The sequence below is a fragment of the Cnephaeus nilssonii genome (genome assembly GCF_951640355.1).
Source record: "Cnephaeus nilssonii genome assembly, chromosome: 16".
Lineage (NCBI taxonomy): Eukaryota > Metazoa > Chordata > Mammalia > Chiroptera > Vespertilionidae > Cnephaeus > Cnephaeus nilssonii.
This window is the reverse complement of record NC_137087.1, coordinates 33481303-33496786: the sequence shown is the minus strand read 5'-3', so window position 1 is coordinate 33496786 and position 15484 is coordinate 33481303. Positions and strand designations below refer to the sequence as shown.

Here is a 15484-nt window from a genome sequence, read left to right as displayed (position 1 = left end):
ATGGGACAGATTTCGTTCATAGGCAGACGTTTGCTGACCCCTGATCTAAAATAACTCCTTGAAAGAGTAAGACAGGCCCTAACCGGTTTGGCTCAGTGGATAGAGCGTCAGCCTGCGGACTCAAGGGTCCCAGGTTCGATTCTGGTCAAGGGCATGTACCTTGGTTGCAGGCATATCCCCAGTAGGGGGTGTGCAGGAGGCAACTGATTTATGTTTCTCTCTCATTGATGCTTCTAACTCTCTATCCTCCCTTTCTCTCTGTAAAAAATTAATAAAAAATATATTTAAAAAAAAAGAAAAAAAAAGAAAGAGTAAGACAGGTGTTCTCTTACCATGGAGAGACCAACAGATGCTGTGAGACCCCAGCTCTCTCACATTAGTGCCACAATAAAGGAGGCAGTGGAGACAGTAGAGACCCTGGGTGTGTTGGAGAGAAGCCTTCACTATCCAGGGAAGCCCTTCCCCCTCTCCCATTTCCCAGGTCGCTCTCGCCTTTAGCTGAAGTAAACCAGCAGGTGCCCAGAGTATCTTTGTTTTGACTTCCTTTACTCTCTGTATATGGTAGAGCAGCCAAATATAGGTGATGGATTTGACATATTCAATGCTTTTTATCTTTTATGATGTCAGGCACTATTTTTTTTATGAAACTGCGCTTCTTCTAAATATTTTCCATTACAATTATGTTCATGTCTTAAATTTTTTTATTTGTAGCTATAAATTCTGTAATATGCCATTTATTCTTTTAATTTTTCTCTAAAACTATATACAAAATTTAATGGGTTTCTGTATTTTTTTAAAAAAACACTAAATTAAATATAGGGTGATTAAATTCATGGACTAAGGATACCTTTAGGTATTATAAAAATTGATGGAATAACTACTTCATTAAGCTCTTCAATAACCACTTATAAAAACTGCTTAAGTAATTACTTCATTAAGCTCTTTAATAAGCACTTATTGAGTGTAATTCTGTGTGCAGACACTTCACTAGCACTAGGGCTACACGGTTAGGAAAAAATAGACGTCAAAGAGTTCATTGTCTTAGTGAAGAAGACTGACCATAAACTACCAATCCCAGACACGTGGATGAGTTCTCTGAAAAGGCAGCCACAAGGCGGGATTCAGAAAGAGCCATGTAAGAGAGGGTGGGAGAGAAGTGAGTGGTCCAGGACAGTGCTTCTCCAAGGATCTGTGCTCAGGGCCAGTTCTGTTCTATTTTAATGTCCATTCCGTCATAGACAGATGCTTTTATCAAATACAATACAAATAGATTACTAGAAACATAAGATTTAAAGAGGTATAAAAATAACTGCCCCCTTTAAGAAATATTACATTGAACATACATAAAATTCTATGTCGATAAAAATATCAGAACAAACATAACACTGGATAAAAAGAATTACTACAGTTGATCACATTGTCATCGAAAGTATGTGTATAAACAGTAAGAAAGAATGGCTTTTATGTGTATTTTGCAGTCACAACAAAACCAGAATTTATGAGTGAAATAACAATTCTCTGTCCTAACTGAAATAGGTACACTTTGAAAGAACAGTGCGTAGTCAATATTTATTCTTACTGTGCCAAATGTGCCTGTTTCTTGCTTGTTAACTTTTCTGACTTAGGTTGGATTGATGGAAATGCCACTTGCAGAGAATAATGTGTATCTAAAGTGTTTTATGATTTGTTTAATACACTCAGAGTAGAGAAACTGGACTCAAAGAAGAGCCTTGTAGGAAATGGAAAAAGTGATTTTTAAAATTATTTCAACACACTTAGGATATTCTTTTTCTTTCACCCAAAACAGAACAAACAATGTTCTATTTTCATTGATCCCTCATTAAATTATCGCCAGTTCTACCAATTTATCCTGTAATGTTAAGGTTAAATTTAAATTATCTTTCAATAAAAGAAATAGATTCTGGATTTTGTACACTCTGGGTTACAATTAGCAAACTAATCTTCCATGCAGTTTGAGCAAATGATTTTCACCTCATGATTTTGACAATAACTAAACAGGTCTATATCTTGTTAAAAAATATGAATCCACCAAGCTTGACCTTGGATATCTCAGCAATGTCAAATTGCTATAAAAGTTTCTAAACTTCTCTACTTAATCTCTTCACAGACCAGTAACAGTTTGCCAGTCATACTATGAGTAACACAAACTACAACACATTCCTAAATTCAATCATGGTTAGGTAAAGGTGAATCCTATATAATAAAAGGGTAATATGCAAATTGACCCTAATGGCTGAATGACCAGGAATGACCAGTCGCTATGATGCACACTGACCACCAGGGGGCAGATGCTGAATGCAGGAGCTTCCCCCTGGTGGTCAGTGCACTCCCACAGGGGGAGCTCCGCTCAGCCACAAGCCGGGCTCATGGCTGGCGAGCACAGCAGCGGTGGTGGAAGCCTCTCCTGCCTCCTCGGCAGCACTAAGGATGTCGACTGCTGCTTAGGCCCTCTCCCCTCGGGAGGTGGACATCCCCTGAGGGCTCCCGGACTGCCAGAGAGATGTCTGACCACCAGCGTAGGCCCGATCTTCTGGGGAGCAGGCCTAAGCAGACAGGTGGACTTCAACTGAGGGGTCCTGAACTGCAAGAGGGCACAGGCCAGGCTGAGGGATCCCCCACCCCGAGTGCATGAATTTTTGTGCACCAGGCCTCTAGTTATATATAAGAAACTTGCATATAACTATTTAAGATAGACTATTTACAAATCAAAAATGGTTTGGGGGGGAATCTCAAAATACATATTTTAAAACAGTGTATCTCTTTCATAATCCATTTATATATAAAGCCAGGGGCCCTCATGACTGAAACAACCAGACAGACCACCAAACAGGCTGCGTGGGGTGACCAGGCTGGCAGGGGGGTTAGTGAGGGATGATCAAACAACTGAACAGCAGGCTGCAGGGGCCAACCAGGCTGGCGGGGGGGCAGCGAGGGGTGACCAGGACGGCAGGGGGGGGGCAATTAGGGGAAACCAAGCCAGCAGGGGGTGGCAATTGGGGGCGATCAGGCCAGCAAGCAGAGGCAGTTAGGGATGATCAGGCCAGCGTGGCGGGGGGGGGGGGCAGTTAGAGGCGACCAGGCTGGCAGGGGGGTCAGTGAGGGGCAATCAGGCCGGCAGGCAGGTGAGCGGTTAGGAGCCAGCGGTCCAGGATTGTGAGAGGGATGTCCGACTGCCGGTTTAGGCCCGATCCTTGGAATCGGGCCTAAACCGCCAGTCGGACATCCCTCGAAGGGTCCTGGATTGGAGAGGGTGCAGGCGGGGCTGAGGGGACCCTGTGTGCAAACTTTGTGCACTGGGCCTCTATTTCTTTAATAAGATGTAACATATTCTTAACAGTTATAGATTAAAAGTCAAAAACAGTAAAAAATACAACCTTAAGCCAGAGATATTGTAAGAGCTTCAACAGTAAAATTATTAGATAAACAAATAAATAATATTGAGACATTTAGTCCATCCTTATAGGATGTTTCCATGTAATCAGGCATGTCCTACACTGGATTTTTTTTTTTTTCATTTAACCATTAGGTTGGTTATTGTATAAGCACAAACATAGCCTAAAGTCAAATAAGTTCTAAAACAATAGGGTTCCAACTTTGAAATAACATGGAAAAATGTCTAGTCTAGAAGAATACATGCTAAAATATTAATGTTTAGCTCTGGGCTATGACATTACAAATAATCTTTTTATTCTTTGGAGTTTTTTAACGTCTTCCAAAATTTCAACATATTACCTTTGGGATCAGAAAAAAAAAAGTAAAAACTCAAAAATAGACCATGTCATTGACTAACCTAAGAAGCCTTATCAACTCAACAAGGCTCTGCCTTAGAGAAGACTATCTAAACATATTATACATAAAAACTCTGTTCATTTTACATGGATTTTTCCTCAAAAATCACAGCAAATAAATAGGAAGCATTTCTAAAATCAATTCTTAACTTTTGATTTCTTGGTCACTAGGCCAATTTGGATCATTATTTTTAAATGTCAATTCCTTTAAAGTGTGTAATTATAATTAGAAAATGGTTTAAATAGATGTGTGGTATTTGTAATTGATTTTCCCTAATAAATAGCCCCCATGATAAATATAGGATTATTGTTACAAAGGAAAGACAGAGATAACCAAATGTCTATCACTTTGGTCGGTGTGTATAATATTCTCTTGCAAATATAAACATACATGCAAAAATAAAGAAAACACTGATAAGAAAACCATTTGCTCATAAAAGTGTTATTCCTTTCTCTAAAATTACTGTCCTATAATTTGAGTTGATGACAATCTTTGTATAGACGCTAGAGGCTTCCTCCCGCTGTTCACCTCCTACCTTGTTTTATCTCTAACATAAGGCTATACATTTCTTATGGGTGTGCCTTACTCTCTTTGCTTAATCCACAGTAGCTTGAGCCATTCCTTAGAGATAGTAGGCATTGCATAAATACATATGGTGGGTGAGTGGATAGTTGACAGAACTTGGATGTTTGGTTTTACTGTATTTGGGGTTCATATTCCCTCTGAAGAAACATATATTCATTTGGTTCATGATAATATGATCTACAAATAATTATAACTTTGCTAGTTATAAATAAATACTCAAACAAAAAAATAAACACGAGCGCCTTTACCTGAATCCACAAAATGGATGAACAGATTTTTCTGGATTCAAAGTATCAAAATAATGAAGGATGACTCTAAAATCTTTGAATTAGCTAAGCAGCAAGTGCCCCAACTAATTTTGGACACTTAGTAAATACATTTTAAGGGACTTAGCCAAGATTCAGGTTAGGAAACTCTAATGAGCTGTAATCTTATACACCTTTCAAATTACGAGGGTTTTCTCAGAAGTTTAGGCCATGCTTGACAAATATTTTTTTTAGTACCATTGAAGTGTTTGCAATAGTTTTCTGGTTTAAGATTTTACTCTTAACTCATTTTGACTTATAATTTTAACTGTTAAGAATAGATTACCACCCTAGCAGGTTTGGCTTAGTGGATAAGACAGAGGCCTGTAGACTGAAGGGTCCCGGGTTCAATTCCAGTCAAGTGCATATGCCCGGGTTGCAGGCTCAGTCCCCAGTAGGGGGCGTGCAGGAGGCAGCTGATCAGTGATTCTCATCATTGATGTTTCTATCTAACCTCTTCCTCTCCCTTTCTCTATGAAATCAATAAAAATATATTTAAAAAAAAAAATTGACCATTTTATTTAAGGATGTAATCAAGAAAAAAACTTAAATAAGTGTTGAGATTTTTCTCAGACCCTGTTTTGAATTTGAAAAAGTTGCATTTTAAACATTTTCTTACAAGATTCCTGAATAGTATTGTGGAATAGAGGATAGGAAGTCTTGAGGACTAAAATGACTAATATAAGTTATTGAATACATACATAATATCTTACATAATAAAAAGGTAATATTTAAATTACCATCACTCCACTACACCCATGATTGGGCCAGCGGGTGACACAGGGGGTGGGACTCGGGGTGGCTGGGGTGGTGATTGGGCCGGCAGGATGCTGAGCTTGCGTTGCCAGTGGTGACGCGAGCTCAGCGTCTGCGCCATGGCTGTGCTGCGACACAGACAGGCCTCTGGGGCAGCGAGCCAAGCAGGCGTTTTGGAGGTTTGGAGGCGGCGGGCGGTGGGCTGGCGGTGCGGCTCCCCAGGGAGGAGTCTGGCGGCAGTTGGGCCGCAGGAGCACGTGGTGGTGGCCCCAGCCTTCCTGGGCGGGAGGCAAAGGCAAGACCCCGGCTTGGGCTCTGGCCGCAGGAGGACCACGCCCCCGCCCCGCCTCGCCCTAGGGGCCCAGGGACTTCGGAGCTGCCGACCAGCGGACAGACAGCTTACACGTGCATGATTAAATCATGCACTGGGCTTCTAGTATGAATATAAAAAGTGATTTATAAACTATAAAGTGGAATATCAATGCTGTTATTTTTTAGCAGCATGATAATACTGGTTTCTGAAATTTGGACTGCCTATTTCATAAATAATACTCTGTTTCTCTCTAGATGAAGTCTCATCATATCACAACTGAAGAACAAAATTATACACTTTTAGTCATACCACTAAGTAATCAGCTCTCTTCAGAAGAATGTTTTGGCTTAATAATGAAAACATCAGTAAATGAAATTACTACCCACTGAGTTACTGTCACTCTAATGTTCTAAAACAGGCAAATTTCCTAGAATGAGAAACACAGCATTTTGAATGTTATTTCTTTTTTTAAAAAAGATTTTTATTGATTTTAGAGAGGGAAGGAGAGGGGGAGAGACAAACATCCATTGGTTGCCTCCTGCAAGCCCCCTACAGAGAATCAAGCCCACAACCCGGGCAGGTGCCCTGACCAGGAATTGAACTGTCGACCTCTCAGTGCAGGGACAATGCTCAACCACCTGAGCCACACGGGCCAGGGCTAAATGTTATTTTTTAAGAAAAATATTAACAAATAACATTATTGATGTGAAAGGATCATCATTTCTCCTGCCTTTTCCCCCTCCCTCTCCTTCCCTTTTCCCCTCTTTTCTTTCTTCCTCCCTTCTTTCTTTTCTATCTCTCCTTTGCAAGTATGTTTAAATTACCAGCATTAAACATAGAATAGATTTTCCATTTCCTCTTATACCTCTGTGTACTCATCTACCTCCTCAAAAAATTCTGTCAAGACTTGTTAAAATTGGATTTCACACCCCAAGAAAAGTAACAGGAAAATGCCTCATACTTAGTGTGCATGCAATAAGGATTTCTTAAACACTCTGTATTAAAGTATTTTGCTCACTAACGTCTTCTTCATCTATTCTGAAATTATGTCTAGAGTATATGTAAAACTGGATATTTTATTTTATGGTACTAAAATATAACTCATTCATGAATTGTTAGTTTAAAAATAATTTAATGATTTTCCTGTAGTCTCCTATATTTGTAATAGTAACTGATACATAATATTTTAGGGTTTCTGCTCATTCAGTTTAAGTTTTCAAACCATTTCATCATAATCCCTCTCCAAATAAAACATCCACAAATCTTCTCCTTTAGTATTCAAGAAATGTCATAGGACCTGAGTAAATATTTAAAAAGGCATCTGATACTTATAGGTAATAAGTTTCTAAATATGTTTGATGAGGTCCACACAGATAGCAGGTGTTCCTACAGAGTATTAGTGAGAGGGAAAACCCAACCACTAATTAGTTCCTACTTGCACCAGGAGGGATGAGTTCTATAATGTCATAGTTATGTTTAGCAAGATAAATTATTCAGTGATCAGTGCAGGACACACAGAGACAAGCATTTGGAACTTCTTAATATAGCTTGAAAATCCTACATTTTCTTAAAACTCTTAGTTAAGTATAATGTTTGATGTATTGTGAAGGAGACTTTTAGAATGCAGGAGGCATTTGTTGCCTGTTTTGAAAAATGTTATTTGGCCAGGATTGCTTTCTAAGTAAAGATTATTGATTCCTTGGGCCTCTGTCTGGTCATTTTCTTTTTGTATTAGAAATAATTAGTGTAGCCCTGGCCAGGTAGCTCCGTTGGTTGGTTAGATTATCATCCTGATAGGCAATGTTGCAGGTTTGATTCTCTGGTCAGAGCACATATAAGAATCAACCGCTGAATGCATGGATAGATAAAACAATGGATATCTCTCTCTCTCTCTCTCTCTCTCTCTCTCTCTCTCTCTCTCTGTCTCTCTTTCATTCCCTCTCCCCCCCTAAAATCAATAAATAAGAAGTTTTTTTAAAAAACATAGTATATTTAGCCAGCATTAGTTACCCTGTCCCCCAGATGAGATCATTACTTAAAGGCCTGAACTCCCCCAACCACAAATCAGTCCTAAGTAGAGTATCAGGCTCCTCTTTATAGTTTTTTTTTTAATTATGTGAAAGGGACTAAACAATATTTAAATAGAAATCAGCAAACATCCTACTATGTTTCAGAACCTAAGTATCCATATGTTGTTGTTTTAATACTCACCACATACAAAGCCAGTTGCATGCATTAAGATAATAGAGGTTTAAATCAAAATGTAATTTCTTTCAGCACTTTAAAACTCTCCACACACACCTCAAATATTGTTAGAGATGTGATAGTTATCTTCAAGACAGTCAGGGATTAGGTGGGAGCTGTGGTATACTAGTAGGTATGAGTATAAAAGAATGGCCGCTCCTTCCCTAACAGTCTTTTGGCTGCATGACTTTAGGTCAGTTTCTTAACCTCTCATTCCTTAGTATCCTCATTTATAAAATGGGGATGATACTAAATCATAGGATATCCATAACTATTACAGTATTTGTTACTACATGTAAAGTGTATAGAACAAACCCAGCCATTTAAGCACCATGTAAGGGAGGGCTCCGATGATTCTGTAAACACAGCCTTGCCTTTTGTTTCTTCATTCAATATAGTTCAATGGTTGCCAAAATGTGGTGTGCATAAGAGTTACTGTACATGGTTGCATTCAATAATTTTCAAGAGTGATTCCTGTGTGTGTATTAATTGGTTCCAACTTTGTAATATTTTATAGATGTACTAGAGGCCCGGTGCACGAAATTCATGCATGGAGGGGGGCGGTGTCCCTCAGCCCAGTCTGCACCCTCTCCAATCTGGGATCCCTCTCACAATCCAGGACTGCTGGCTCCCAACTGCTTGCCTGCCTGCCTTCCTGATTGCCCCTAAATCACTTCTGCCTGCCAGCCTGATCACCCCTTAACTACTCCCATGCCAGCCTGATTGATGTCTAACTGCTCCCCTGCCAGCCTGTTTGCCCCCAACTTCCCTCCTCTGCTGGCCTGGTCACTCCTAACTGCCATCCCCTGCAGGGTTGATTGCCTCCAACTGCCCTCCCTTGCAGGCCTGGTGCCTCCCAACTGCCCTCCCCTGCTGTCCATCTTGTGGTGGCCATATTGTGTCCACATGGGGGCAGGATCTTTGACCACATGGGGGCAGCCATATTGTGTGTTGGATTGATGGTCAATCTGCATATTACTCTTTTATTAGGTAGGATAGAGGCCTGGTGCACAGGTGGGGGCCAGCTGGTTTGCCCTGAAGGGTGTCCTGGATCAGGGTGGGGTTCCCTTGGGGCGTTGGCCTGGGCGAGGGGCCTGTGGTGGTTTGCAGGCCAGCCACGCCCCTGGCGACCCAAGCAGAGGCCCTGGTATCTGGAATTTATTTACCTTCTACATTCGAAACTTTGTAGCCTGGAACGGAGCCAAGCCTCCTGCTCGATCCATGGCTGCCATTTGGATTTGTTTACCTTCTATAATTGAAACTTTGTATCCTTGAGTGGAGGCCTGGGCCCGCCAGAGTGTGTGGAAAGCTTGGCTTCTTCTGTTGCCGAGGAAACCCACGCCTCCCTTCTGGTAGCCATCTTGGCTGGGGTTAATTTGCATACTCACCCTGATTGGCTGGTGGGCATGGCGGGTGGGCGTGGCTCGTGTATTGGAGTGATGGTTAATTTGCATATTACTCTTTTATTAGAGAGGATAAGAGACTTCACTATATAAAGTAGATCTGAACATAGCTCTAGGTGCATTGTAAAATATTGAATAGATAGGGTTTAAGCAGATACATTACTTTTCCCAGTTTATGCTAAAGTCTGTTCTTCACTTCTCCAGAATGAGTTGATTTTCTCTCCTGTTCTTATTTTGCCTTTGAAGATTATTTTACTATCTTACATAGAGTTAATGATTCTTATCTTTAAGTTTGTTTCAGAATTGGAATTAATATATGTTCATTAGAATTAAAAGAATAGTGCCTGGAATACACTAGGCATTCAATAACTAATAGGTCTTGTTGTTTGACCATTGTAATTGACTTATTAACTTTGTGATATGTATCAGTGTGCCATTGACTTTATTTCACCCAATTCTTTGAATATCGGCTTTTGCCAGCTCTAGTTCTCAGTGGTGGGAACTACAGAAATGAACATGACTGAAGAGGTCCCTGCTCTCACAGAGTTTATATCATTATCTGATATGTGTATTAATAATGTCTCTAGGTTAAGTGTTTTAATTTTTATTAGATCCTTTAGAGTGTTTCGATATATCATTGACTACGTTGTCATTGTTACAGCTTCATAGAGGATTTATCCTTTTCACTATGTTTTGCCTCTAACAGCTCTTTCAAGCATTTGATTGGAGGATTGGAGGATGTTTCTAATAAAGCATATGAAGATGCAGAAGCTAAAGCAAAGTAAGTGACTTTTTTTTCCTTTGGCCTTAATCTTGATTTAAAAAGTGATTTTGAGTAGAAATAAGATAAAATATTTGGTTGGACTTAACCAAGTCCATCACTCTGACGGGAAGAAACTACGCAAGAAGAAAGAGAGCAAACCATTCAAGGTAACTACTACATAGTATTCTTACTTTTGTGTGGAAGATTATCTCAACACAGAAAATGGTTAGTTTAAAATTCAACATAAAAAATTGAGTGTAAACACATTATTTCTCCCACTGAAAATACGTTCTGAATGAATGGTTGTTGTGTTCAATAGTTGTTTGTGAAATTGTATGAAAAATAATAAGGTTGGAAAATATTTTCCTGAGTGAATACATTATTGCTTTACATTGAACTTGGGTGGCACTGTTTTCAGAATGATATGAGGTAGTACATATCCCATTAATTTTCATTTTTATAAAGCAAAATACAATTTTCTCTACTAAAATAACTTGCTTTAAAACACAGCTTTTAAAAAATATTTGAAGTAATTTCACATTGACTTTTTCTGCAAAAATTTTAGGTTACTTTTTGAAAATTGTGATCTGTATAATCCTCCCCTCTTTTCTGTGATGAAGTAATTTAAGTAAAAATAATTTTGTATTTGATATCATACAGAATACCTGAAAGACTAAATCAACAAAATTCATCAGTAAATAGATAGTTCAGGGGCAGAATTTGATTAGTTGGTTTTGTAATAACCTAAAAGCAAAAGAACAAAATATTTTTGTCTTGATAATCTCTGAAGATGAAATATGTGGTCTAGTTCTAAAAAAAGTCAAAGGTTTTTCTTTAACTTAAAGTATTCTTTGATCTACTCTTTCCCTATTAAAATTTAGTCGTATTTACTGATTAAAGTTTTTGCATAACTTCAATTTCCTCTGCTCAGTGATGAGGCTGGTCACAGGCTTGCGCTTGGTCAGTGATGGAAAGCGATTGTGAGCTAGTTGCATCCTCCTCGGTTTGCTCTTGGCTTTGTAAAGATAACTGTGTGGGCATCTCATGAATTCTGGGCATTTATGGGTTCACTTTCACATGTTTCAACTAAAGATAATAAGAAAAAAGACTCTCTGAAATTCAGATTCAGACAATTAGAAAGATAGGTGTGGTGGCAGTTCTTGATGTTGGCAGAGTCAGTCAGTGTATAAAAATATGGCCCTGAACGAGGGCTGGAAGCCTTGGCTCCGCTCCTGGCTCTCTGATTTCCAACCGAGTGGTCTTGGTCAAGACTTAACATCTCTCTCTCAATTTCATTGTCTTACCTTTAAAATGGTATTTTTGTTATTTAAATGATGGCAACACGTAAAAATACTTTGTAAATTATAAATTGATATAGAAGTGGATGATACTGTTGGTACAAGTAATCATTAGAAACATAACCTTAGGGCATTTGATATATGGTTTGATTTACAGGTATTATTGCATATCTATAATGTAAAATAATTATATCTGCAAGAATTTTCTGACATTATGTAGGCAAACTCACTCTGATAGCATGTCAAAAATTAAACCTAGTCTGGAAAATATTTATAAATATCATTATTAAAAATTATTATTTAGTTAAAAGAAAGTTTAATTATGATTAAAGAACAAAGAAAGGCAATGGGATTACTACCAGTAAGTGTTTCAAAATATTGCTATTTGACAGAATTATAAAGTAGTCATTATAGATTTATACTTGAATTTAAAAAGTAAGATCAGTTTGAATTTTTCTATTTAATACTAAATCCAAATGACTGCATAATCCACATCCCTTAATATTTTAATTATTTAGAAAAATGGGAATAGTTTGATGAAAAAAAATGTAAAACCATTAATCCAAATTCTAGGGAGATTGATAATGTAACCTTTATTCCTCAAAATAGCCAAATAAATAAATACGTACGTAAGTACATAAACACATACTAACATACATATCGAGGGAGGTGTGCTTATGCCTTTAACAGTATTAGCACTTTAAAACTTTCTAATAACTCATATCTGAAGATTTCTGAAGTTGACAGTATCTTTTTAATTAGATATCCTATCACTCAAGAGAGGTAAATTGTGAATTATTCCTCAGGGAAAGCGTTTTAGTTGAATTAACAAGTTTAAACATCTATTTGGGTTAATAGTTTTGTCTCTCTGTGTTGGATTTTTTCATCGTAAATACATCGGACCTTCACTTTGTATTTCAGGAACTTACAAGGTTTGCCAACATTGCAGGGATTAGGGCAAGGATGTAATTTCTCCCAAGTATTATTATTATTCTGTTAATACCTCGACATTTCTATATAGATCACAAAACCTGTGCCATTTAGAACTGAGCTGTTGCGTTGGCTCTACTGTGTAAGCTTTATTGTTTAAAGGTCCCCTTGCTTTTGCAAAATTTATTAAAGGTAAGATTAATAAATTTCTTAAAATCCAACTAAAATTATCATATTATTTATCCATGTGAAATTTTTGTTGGTAGTGTCTCACTAACTATGCCTATCTGAGTAAAAAGAAAAAAAAATACTGATCATAAAAATCTATTCAGTTGAGACATTTTGAAACTCAGTTGTGTGGAACAGTTATGCTATTAGCATAATCAGGTATCAGTGGCCTAATCAGTCCACAAAATGAAAGATCATCCCTTTGAGGAAAACCACACCAAGCATTCAGCTCGAGTGGCTGGTCCAGGAAGCGTGGCTTGAGAGAACTATCCCGGGGAAATAGTTCTCAAAACTCCCCACTGCAGGATTTATGCCCCCAGCCTGTCTCAAGGGATGCATTTCCTACAAAGAAATGATTCTTGACAGAAACTTTGCCTTTGTAGCATGTTTAAGCTTCTCATAATTGCTGCCAATAATCCACTAAGGGCTCCTCTTAAACATAAAGTTGTAATCACAAAGACATTGGGAGAGACAACCCCAGATCACAGCTAAGGATCCTTAAACCTCGTTTCAAACAGAAAGTAGCATGTATGCTGAAAGATACATACTATTTCCCTTTGAGAATATGCCCTCATTTAACAAACATTTAGAAACTTGTGATGGTTTAGGCCTTGTGCTTCACAACGCGCATACCAAATAGAAAACTATTTTCTAACATGGAGAAATTTGCAGTTTAGTAGAGTGATGTATAACTCAATGATTATGTTCACTGTTTAGTTCTAAGAATAAAGTAGGATACTTGCTGTGATATATCACTGTTTGGGTGGTGAGATCTTTCTCCGTATCTATACCTTGTCTTGTGAAAAACATAACCATCTAGAAATACCAAATAGAAAATGTAAATGTTTTGCTTCACTATACATATTTCTGATATATGAATACAGACTATTTCTTTAAAAATAAAGTATGTTTTAATTATTGGGGTACCATTGGTTAGTAATATTATATGTCTTAGGTGTATAATTATATATATATATATATATATATATATATATATATATATATATATATATATATAATATCTGTATATTCTAGGGTGTGCCCACCACCCAAAGTCTAGACTCCTTGTTATTTGTTATCACCATGAATATGACACCTTTTACTCTCTTCATCCTCTCCCCACCTTCTTCCCCTCTAGTAACCACTATACTGTTGTCTGTGTCTATGAGTTTGTTTGTTTCCCTGTGGCTTTCTGTTTTATATCTCACATATAGGTGAAATCATACGATTCTTGTCTTTTCCATCTGACTTATTTTTCTTAACATGATACTGTCAAGATTCATTCATGTTGTCAGAAATGGTTGAGTAGTATTCCATTGTATATATGTACCACTTCTTCTTTATCCAATAATTCTTTCTCTGTCTTGCCTATTGTAAAACATGCTGCAATGAACATAGAAGGGGTACTTACATCTTTATGAATAAGGGTTTTCAAATTGTGGGGGTAGATATACACAAGAGGTATTCAAGTTATACTATCATTGATGTCTTAATTGCTAAATACTGTATTCTGCAGTTATAAGCAAAACAGCTCTTTCTCTGAATAAAAACATAACTACTGATATATATTTGTCAACTTAGCTTGCTAATTATAATAGTTGATAATAAAAATATTTCATATAAAAATTACACTATAATAAGGTGATTTACCTATACCACAGCTACATTCCCAGGTTATAGTCATGAGGGGGGGAGTCAGTGTATTGTTTATAATTATGTCTATTTTTATTAAAATGTTTATTTTCACTTTAATAGAAATAATATACTAAGATAGATAAAAATCACAGTCTAAACTAATCAAGTACAACTATAAAAACTATTATTATGTTTTACAATGATAGTGCCTTTACTATAACTTTATATCCTACTTTTTTCATTTTAACCTCCATCATGTTATAAATATTTATAATGCTATTATATACACTTAATTGATGACATTTTGGTGGCAACCTGAATGAACATATAGTATTTTAGACTGATTCAAATTTAGCCTTATTGATGCAATTCACTGTGCTTTTGAAAATCTCAATCACTTCTTTTTTTAAAAAAAGCATCAAACAACAACAACAAAAAACCACTTTCAAATTGCTCCCATATAGAAGCACTTTTTGAAATTATTTTATGTCATAACATTCATAGAAAGTGGGTATAGCATACTGTGCCAATTGGGTCAGCTGCCCTCGGCTCTATCCTACTTCTCTGAAAGCTGAAGGACTCCATATGTGAGCCCTCTTGTGGGCATCTCTGATAGCTGCATGAATATTTGTCTGTAAATGTATTTATTATGACCAGAATTGGTGATTCTCCATATTGTTTCCCAGGAAGAACTGTTCCTCATGGCAAAATCTATGTAAACCTCCAAATGGTTTAGTCATATTTATAAATCTACACACCACTTGTTAAAAACTCAAAGACTGCCTGCAATTACTCTGCAGCCTTCATGCACCAACATTACCCGTGTTCATTCACTTCCCCATATGCATTCATTTATCTGAAAAATATTCTCTGTGTGGCTACAAAGTACTACTATAAAAGAGTGAGTACGGTAGACATGCCCTTTGCCTTTATGGTGCATATGGCTCTGTGGAGGAGAGACACAAATTAATCTTTCTAGAAAGGCTTCCCTGAGGAAGTGACATTTTGACTAGATTTGAGCTGAACTTTAAAGAATTAGCTGGTACTGGTTAGGCAGGAATTAGTTGGCATTAGCTGGGCAAGGAAGTGCAGAGAGCATTTTAGACAGAGAAACAGTATGTACAAAGCCTCCATAGAAACAATATTATAAATTCAAGCAACCAAAGCACCAATAAGGCTGGGACCTAAAATTTTAAAAGGCAGAGATCAAATAA

General features: G+C 37.5%; 1 protein-coding gene across 2 annotated transcripts in view; it reads left to right on the top strand.

The window, feature by feature from the left end:
* Window positions 1–15484, top strand: part of PRKG1 (protein kinase cGMP-dependent 1) — a 1114160-nt gene that overhangs the window by 993397 nt on the left and 105279 nt on the right. For both annotated transcript variants that reach the window (XM_079792952.1, XM_079792951.1), the window contains exon 9: window positions 10123–10197. In XM_079792952.1, the coding sequence (XP_079649078.1) occupies window positions 10123–10197 (75 nt within the window). The remainder of the gene's footprint in view (window positions 1–10122; window positions 10198–15484) is intronic.